The sequence below is a fragment of the Sander lucioperca genome, chromosome 11 (genome assembly GCF_008315115.2).
Source record: "Sander lucioperca isolate FBNREF2018 chromosome 11, SLUC_FBN_1.2, whole genome shotgun sequence".
Lineage (NCBI taxonomy): Eukaryota > Metazoa > Chordata > Actinopteri > Perciformes > Percidae > Sander > Sander lucioperca.
Genome location: NC_050183.1, coordinates 11,973,702 through 11,983,150, shown reverse-complemented (window position 1 = coordinate 11,983,150; position 9,449 = coordinate 11,973,702). Strand labels below are relative to the sequence as shown.

Here is a 9,449-nt window from a genome sequence, read left to right as displayed (position 1 = left end):
CAAAGATAAAAGTCTAAAATATACACTTTAATTGATGGAGCACAAAAACGTTGGTCTTCTCTAACTTAATGTTATTCATGGGACCCCTCAGATTTGTCTTCGAACCCCAGGATGGGAACCAAAGCTCTCAAGACAGTGGTGTCAAAGTGTCCTGGTTGTGTTTGTGTGGACTTACTTAGCTGTATCCACAATGATGTCATCGAGGGAGGCTGCGCTGTCTCCTGCACCACAGGATGAATCCAGGAAGCCGCCTGCTATGGGGGGCTCCATCACCACAGCTTCGGACATGGTGGTGGGTTCACACACAATCACTGAGAGGAGAGCAGAGTGACAGGGCTTGTTAGCTACTGTATATTTGACAAGCACATCACTTACAAGCGTCCGCAACAAGTAAAGTTATGGCTGTTACAGATGATAAGACACAAGTGTAACAGTATCACAAAAGTCTCCCCAGGGACTAAACGAGGACTTTGACATGAGACGTGAGATGTGCAAATCTAGGGATACTTATACTGAGCTATTTCATTGGTACTGCAATTTAGAATTGTTTTCAATTAACCCATTGATTGTTTTCTCAATGTCAGAAAATTGTGAAAAATGCCTGGTAAAATTTCCTAAAACTCAAGGTGTCTAAACCCTAAAGATATGCAGTTTACATTGATATTAAAACGGTGGAAGGAAGCAAATGCTCACAATTGAGACGCTACAACCAGAGAATGGTTTGAATGTTTGCTTAGAAAATACTTAAACAATAATCAAAATATTTGCTGACTCATTTTCTATCAATTGAGTTCTCATTTCAATTAAATTTAGTACACTAAGTTACTTTGGTGAGGTTTAATTTGTTTTATGTCACTATATTCAGAGGATTAGGAAGTAAAATGTGTGTTTTGCATCCTACTGACTAATATGTGTAGATATTAACACAACTGATAGTGGGGCCAGTGCAAGGATTTACACCTGGGATCAATTCAGGGTATGGGTGCCTTTTTCTTGATTAGAAAACTAGACACACATGCACTCTTTTGAGAAACTACCTTATGACTTTAAAAAGAAGATTATTGCTCACTTGGTTTAATTGCGAGCCAGTAACACCAATGTGTGACAGCCGGCAGCTTCTAGTACTCACAAGACTCACGCCTGAGTGTTGGTGGCAACAGGTCACAGGACTTTTCTAGCTGTTGTAGTTGGGGTTATGCAGTATTTAGACACCCATTTATATTTGGAGCTCTTGTGCAGGTTTCAGTGTAATAGTTATTTAGACATAAGTGACTCTAAATATTGTTGACATATAGTGACTGACTGCTGAATTAATTCGGACAAGGAATAACCACAGTGTGTAAAAATGCATATCATACTGACATGCTATCAACCTTCATGAGCTGCTAACATTGTCTGAGTCTATACTCCAACTGCTCAGTTGACAAAATTTGGTTGTATGGCAACAGCATGGGGAACATATGGAGCCAGCTGGCAAAGTGGAAAGTCTTGCTACAGATAACATTGTCTGCTGCAAATAAAAGGATAGCCTTTCATTGCTGTGCTTGGTCAACAAAACACTTCCGTTTCCATTGCTCCAGCCTCTCAAAATCTAATGAAAGCCATGAAGATAAAACTAAATACTATGACATTTTGAGAGGACATAAAGTCTCAAAGAGCTTGCTTTTTTTCTCCTGTAATGATCCTGCATCATCTACATGGTGTTACAGTGTGTAAAAAGGTGATCAGTTCCATTTTAAAAGAGTTGGAGGGAGAATCATTCTCTGCCTCTGCCATTACCTCATCACAGGCAACACGTCAAAGCCTCCTAAACAATAGACCATCACCACTCGGCCACCGTCAAACCCACACCTCCACACCCTCTCATTCAAGCCCCTCTGGTAAATCACAGGTCAGAGCTGTTGCTGGCCTGTTTATTTAAGGGGCCCGAAAACACATACCAGCAGCTTCGTCTGCCTATTGTGGCAGCAGCCTGGCATGACTCAACCTGTCAGCGACAATTGGGCTCCAGAGAGGTCAGAGAGCAGGAACCAAAATATTTTTCCATCACGCAGCCAAATATATAGCTACAAAAACAGGTAAAATGGCATCTCCCATGTGTGACTTGTGTCTAAAATGGCAGGTACAAAATTGTAAGCATTCCTAAAATTATGGACCTTGAGGAATCAGCATCCATCAACTCAAATCACTCTTGTAAAAGAAAATCAATTCCTACTTAAGTCATGTGGCGAGCAGCCAGCTGACCCCGAGGAGACTTTGTTAACGAGTCCTACGGAGGCCTGAAGGTCTCTCAGCTGAAGGAGACAGATGTCACATTGTGATCTCACGGCTACCATTTTATTCTCTTCCAATGCAGCTGCAGATTCCTCAAGGACACAGCTGTTTGGCTTGGTGTGTTTGGATGTGGGTTTCCACTTTCCAGCAGTATTAAAAAGGAAGTTAAGGGTGGAGGCAGGCACATATGGATTGAACTGCGGTGTGGTTTGGGCAAAACCCCCCACTCCAACTCTTATGTCTTTAGGCTATGTCATTGTTTTGGTTTTCAAGCCCGGGTCTGAAGAATGGGAAGGGGGCATGATACTGATCTTGAGAAAAGGTTCAGCCACTTGTACCCTCCAGGTCTGGACGACTATAGCCTCGAACATCAGACTGGAAAAAAGCCCTAAGGCTATTTCTGTCCTGTCCCCTTTTTATTTACTAACAGACTGTGTCCCTTTTGGTCTGATGAGGTTTCATCACATGAGCTCATCATGTTTAGATCACGAATAAAAGCTCAAGATGGGACGGCCTCTAGCTCACCCAGTAAGAGCGTGCGCCCCATGTAGGCTGAGTCCTTTGCAGCGGCGCAGGTTTGAATCCGACCTGCTGCCCTTTGCTGCGTGTCATCCCCCATCTCTCTCCCCCTTTCCTGTCTATCCACTGTCACTATCTAATAAAAGGGAAAAAGCCCCCAAAACTTATCTTAAAAGACAACTGCCTCAGAACATCAATCATTTGTCATCAAGGTTGACTGAGTTATTGATAATTTTTTGCGTGATTCTGTCAAGTTTCTTTGTCATGTGCTAGCAGCAGCACAGTTAATGCCCAGGATGAATTATCTGATGGATTTGGCACAGCACAAACTGACATCATTATTGCAACTGCATTCATGCAACCAGGAGAGGATTATGAATGTAGAGCAGAGAGCAGAGTCATGCGTTACAACAGCTGTTCGATTCAGAATGGGAAAATGCAACAAGTGGAAAGACTGGAAAGTGTCTTTATAATAATGAAAGCAGTCAACTATCGCAACCCCATCCTCACGCAAAAACATGAGTGCTTAAAACCAAACAAGGGGCTCTCCCTAACACAATACCACCATTCCTGCAAACTTCAGTTGGGTTAATCCCCTGTCAAACAGTCAGATGAAACCTCACCCCTCCCTTCTGTTGTCTCTCTCTATTGTCATGCATAATCTCCCCTTGTCCAAGATGCCAGCAATCTCCACTTGATTGTCTGAACTTTAAATGTTGTCGCCCAAGAGAGAGATGAACTGGATTTCCATCAATAGGCCTACATCCTCTGAACGATCTGCATCCTTGGCCAGCTGCTGCCTCTGATCAGTCCCCCAGCAGAGTTTTATGACTGGGCGTTATCTTTAGCATCCACACTACGCAGCTACCACGTCAAGCTTTATATTTTTGATCCAGTTTCAAATAGGCCTCTTTGTAAGATATTACAGACATAAAATACGGCAACGGCTTTAAAGGCATCCCTTTAAATGTTAAATTCACACAGTTGAGGCTGGTTGGGTTACACCCTTTTGCAAGCGAGCAGATCTGCCCACATGTTGTAGAGCGCCACACGTTTCAACTCCATTGACATTTCCGGATTCAATATTGTGTATATTGACATCTGTGCTCAAATCAGTCAAAAATTAGCTCAATTTAATTAAAACTGTTGATGGATGGTTACGCCAAATGATAAAAAAGGATTCAGACATATGGCATAAATCCTGAGGATGGAACTGGTATTAATTAATATAGCCTAACATCCGTAATATTATACATGAAACATACAATAGACTATAAGCAAGCTGTTTTCTCAGGCATAATTACCAACCGGTTTCTTACCAAACCTGATCTGTCTGAGTGAACGCTGGAGTTGAAGGAAAGATGATGTTAGACCTCAGCTACATTAAATAAATTGAGCTACTCACATTGCATTGTTGGAAATCACCCGGTTTGTGTTTTAGGTTTTATCTGGATTCGTCCACTTTTCCTTTTTCTCTGTATGCTGTTTGCCGGTAAACACTCGCACACAAATACGCCAACAGTCCGCTGTTTCTACTTGAGCAGCATATCATTCATTTTCAAACGCCAGCCGGCTCGGTTGGTCCCACCCCCTGAAAACCCCACCCAAAGCAGGCTAGCCCGCTTCGCTTCCTCCAGACACACTTCCCCCCCCTTCTCCGTCATCCCCAACCTGATTGGCTAAAACTGCTCACACCACAAGATCCATTTTCCATGTAAGGCCACGCAAGCCAAATGAATAAGGTGGGGGATGTGGCTCTGAGGACTACACACACTTGACAGATGATGCTGTGCAACTCAAGCGCGCGCGCGCGCGCACACACACACACACACACACACACACACACACACACACACACACACACACACACACACACACACACACACACACACACACACACACACACGTTGCAGTACATTGCAGCTGTGCTGGTTTACTATCGGACAAACTGTAAGACTTTTCCACTGACTGAAATCATTCTTGTGCACAATGCAAAGAGCCTACATCCTGTGACCTACATTCATAACATTTTACAAATGCATCTCCTTTCTTCTCATAGTCCTTCATTTTAAGCCACTGTAAACCCTGTAAATAATGATTATTTTCATTATAAAATCATCTGCAGATCATTTTTTCGACTCATCGTTTTGTCTTACATGTAAAAAAAATAGTAAAAATGTCAAATAATACTTATTTTATAATGATATAAAACAGACAAATCATCATATAGAAGAGAAATTGAAAAATGACTCAAAATGTGAGAATTTGCTGCTTTTACTTGTCTTAAATGACACAAAACTGAATAATTTGGGGGTTAGGCTTATATAAAATTAATTAAATTAGCTCAACCATCTACAACAGCATTTATGCATTAGTGATGATAATCTGATATAATAGCTACAATGTAACAGTCACAGGGGCCATTTTACGGCATTGAGTACTTTTGATGTTTTAAGCACATTTATTTTTATTTTTATAATACATACTTGTACTTGCAATAGTAACATTTTCAATGCAGCATTTTTACAGTGCTATTATTATTTTACTGCATTGCAGCAATATTAAATATACCTGTACTGTTCAACTAAGAAACCTCTGCTGATAGTCTGAATTTCTCAACATTCTCAACATACTCATAACATTGTTTGCAAACTAAGTTTATCCCTCTGGCTGAAAATCTTGGCGGTCAGCCCAATTACGCTGCGCCTGTGCTTCTAGTTTTGTTGAGCCATGACCTGATACTCAGGGTGCTAACACAAAGACAGCAGGGCTAGAGAAAAAACAACTGCACTTAAGAGGAACAAAACTTAAAGAACTGCCCATGTAAAAAAAAAAAGTTGGTTGTTGGCAAACACTGCACAACTATAAAAAATAAAGGAGTGACAACGTAAAAGAAAACCAGGTCATGACCCCTCGTAAACGTGCCTGCCTCTGTCAAGGAAGTGTGGGTGGGGTATGAAGCATTTATTATTTAACTTTAAGGTGAAGGTAACTCCAAATGAGAGCAAGTTGCCAATGATAAGCACAGAAGAAAAATAACTTATCAAATACTCCAAAAAAAGGAAGGAAAGAATTTCCTATACACAATTTCCCCTTAACTCCCACCTCCACTGTGCAATAGGTCAAGTAGAGGAGGAAGAAAGCACATTTACTCAGACTGAGTAAAACACAAGGTATCGTTTTTTTTTTATATTGCTTATCCTTAAAAACGTGAAGGCTGACTTTTTACATTTAACCTCACAAGAAAGTACTTATTATAAGACAGTTTCATTCCACTATCTTATATATGCACATATTTTACATGTGTATTTCTTCCTTTACTACTACTTTTATATACTCTGTTCTATATTTTATTGCCTTTCGTATCATTTTTATTCTTTTCTAATATCTGTTTATTTTCAGTGTTTGTAGCGTGAAGGGGGATACAATTGCATTTTATTGTGCAATGTATACAGTAATGATAATAATCCGACGAGCAGTCTGAAAATATCTCACGTGTGTTGATGTTCACATCACTACTCTATAGAAAGATCTGTCTCAACCAATTGCCATGAGAGACGAAAACACGGATCCACCACACCACAGCATCACATGACATTCAGAGGTCGACTGATCTGGTGTACTCATGCGCAAACGCTGAAATGCTGCAGGATGTGTTTAGTGCTGATGCACCCTGCACTGAGGTTATTGTCGGTCAGTGACAACGTCTCTCATCCCACGCTCTGCTGAGGCAACGCTGTGGACCGACTTTTTCTATTTGATCAAATATCAAACTCCAATGATAAAACATTAAACATTTACACTAGTTATCAATAAGTATTGACAAGACAGTATTGAGTCACTGGAGGGATTTCTTATCAGTCTCATCGACAAAGATAAAACTGTCCTGATGACGTGTTCATGAGAACGTTTACAATAAAGTATTTTATGTTTGTGATTTTATATTCTGAATAATTTCATTAATGCAAGAGCATGTTCTGAGCATGTTAATGTTGTAAGGTTTAAACTCATTTTAAGTATTTTATATACTGTTTGGTAGTTTAATCCTTATGCATACTATTTTAAAAGGTGTTATGTTTTGAATGTAAATTCTTAATATGTAAAGTAGTAACTATAGCTGTCAAATAAATTTAGTGGAGTATATCTCTAATGTTTCCATCTGAAATGTAGTGGCGTAGAAGTTTAAAGTAGCAGAAAATTAAAACACTCAAGTAAACTACCACAAAATCATTCTTGAGTACAGTACTTGAATACATGTAGCCTACTTTATTACACTCTCTCACTGGCGATTCGAACAATGACAAGATAGCAAGATTGCATTATTTCAAGATCTGTGAAGCTATTTCTGACGAATTCCATTTAAGATGCATTGTAGACACATTTCACACAACATATTCTTATATAGGACTATACTGTATGGCACTTTTTTAACGTTATAGTCTGTACTTATTTTTACTGATTTCGTGTGTTTAAATAAAGTAAAGATAACAAAATGTATAGGAGACAGGAGACAATTTCAAAGGATTATATTGTTAGCATCCAAAAGAAACTACAGCTCCCAGAAGGCTTTGACGGCGTAATAATGGCTACGACTCATGGGACATGTTGTTGTTGAATGCTAACAAAATAATAGTCTTTCAACTTGGGTAAAAATAAGAATGTGTTGAAATTTAACCATCCAGTACAGTATTACAACCCCATTTACCGTAGATTATCGGCAGAAAACATCAATAATACGTTTTAAATGTTAAAATAAAGATGAAGAAGCTAGCGGAGCAGATGCTAACTAGCCAAGGGGTGGGGTTTAATCTACAGTAGTTGGCACTGCACTGCCTGCTACTGTGGCTTTGCTATTGGATGAGTCTTGGCTGAATACGCTTTCCGGGTTCATTAGAAAAATGGCCAAATTACAAGTAAATAAATAAGGATGGATTGATATTAAACAGTCGTTAGCCGTTGAAATGCTGTCCTTTCACCTCCCGTGTAATGATTTGAAATGACGAAAACAGAACACAACAGCGTTAACGAGAAAATGAATTAGCCTAACAAATTACCTGTCACATACCAGAGCTGCACATACAAACTCAACAGATAAAGTCAAAAATATGTGGCTTGATGCTGATGTTAAAATATGAGCGATTACTACGTACACCGGTAATCAATCAAAAATTGATTGGCATGACTTACCACGAGAAGAGAGTCTGATGTTGACAGTGACTGTTCCTGCATGCGAGTGTCAAAGCAACTTATGAGCGCTTCTTTTCACTGGCAGATAGTCACATTCAGGGTGAGTTGAGCTGAGCTGCTGCTCTGTGGCACCTGTTTGAGACAACTGTCAGGTTTATAGCTTTGACAACACCCTACTTGCATGACATTCACCCTGCATCAAGAGTAGGCTAATAGCCTACCGTATTTTGGGAGGGAAAATAATTGTTTCATTTTATTCTTTTAATCTATCTATCTATCTATCTATCTATCTATCTATCTATCTATCTATCTGTCTATCTATCTATCTATCTATCTATCTATCTATCTATCTATCTATCTATCTATCTATCTATCTATCTATCTATCATAAAATCAAAGGGGGTAGTCCAGCGACTTTTGTATTGCACATGCTTGGGGACTAAGATGAGAGAGATAGCCTTGCTTTTTTTGGTCACCAGAAAAGCTGGATCCTACAAATAATTAATCTAGCATCTTTCATAAGACCCCCTCCCCTGTCTTCTAAATGTCCACATTTTTTCAAACTTACGTTTTTTAATTGAAGGATGCAATGTTGTGCCCGTTTTTACATTGACAAATAAATAAATAAAAATATCAAAGGGAAGCACACTCACTTTTGTTTTGCCTTACATCTACTGTATCTCAGTAAAGCATTTGTCTTCTGTCTATTAAGAAGACCTGATAAAAGTTATCTATTCATCTGACACACTGTGACCATCTTGTTTTCACAATATAGACATGCTGCCACCATGTGCTGAAGATTTGAAATGCAATGGCTGGTGCAAGAAGAAAAGGGAATCTAAAAATAATAATGTAGGGCCTATGGCTTGTTGATATCTATGTATATATATGATATAAGAATTATGCATGAAGCTGATTTCATTCTGAATAAATAAATCAATGTGTGGAAGAAAAAGGAGGTACAGATTTAGATTCTAGTCATTTCACTTGATAATCAGAATCAGGTTTACTGCCAATTATATTTTAACATACAAGCAATTCCCCTATGTGTTTTGGTGCATAACAACAAAACATAGAAAGAGAAAAGAAAGATAAGCTAGAAAAATTACAATAAAACTATATTGGCTACGTGTCTGTTTTTAAAATAGAGCTGTTTTATTATAAATTGTAGGTCTTTGCTGCCCCCTCATTATTGGAGCATAAAGTGCTGGAATATATCTGAATATCACCATACAGTCTATGAATACCACCAAGAAAGTGCGTAGGCTCTACATAATAATCAGTTTATTTTATTTTATCAGTTATTAGATAACCTGTATTTTAAACTAAAGAAATACCATTTTTACATAACTGAGGTCACTTTGATAGTTGTGATATATGTGCTACATACAATAATAACCTTTAAATCATAAACATAACTTATAACTAAACTAAATTAATCTGAATGAGGCACTTTCACCAGTTCCCTA

At 38.8% G+C, this 9,449-nt stretch overlaps 1 protein-coding gene across 3 annotated transcripts in view; it reads right to left on the bottom strand.

Annotated features, from left to right (window-relative positions):
* Positions 1–8,112, bottom strand: part of acsbg2 (acyl-CoA synthetase bubblegum family member 2) — a 27,256-nt gene extending 19,144 nt beyond the window's left edge. Inside the window, exons 1-2 of one of the 3 annotated variants that reach the window (XM_031308460.2) lie at positions 7,981–8,112; positions 176–311 (exon numbers count right to left, since the gene is read on the bottom strand). In XM_031308460.2, the coding sequence (XP_031164320.1) occupies positions 176–288 (113 nt within the window). In that variant the 5' untranslated portion in view covers positions 289–311; positions 7,981–8,112. Of the gene's footprint in view, positions 1–175; positions 312–4,198; positions 4,441–7,980 lie in introns of those variants that run through there. The other 2 variants (XM_031308459.2, XM_036007648.1) reach the window with 2 other exon arrangements.
* Between the last annotated feature and the right edge of the window lie 1,337 nt (positions 8,113–9,449).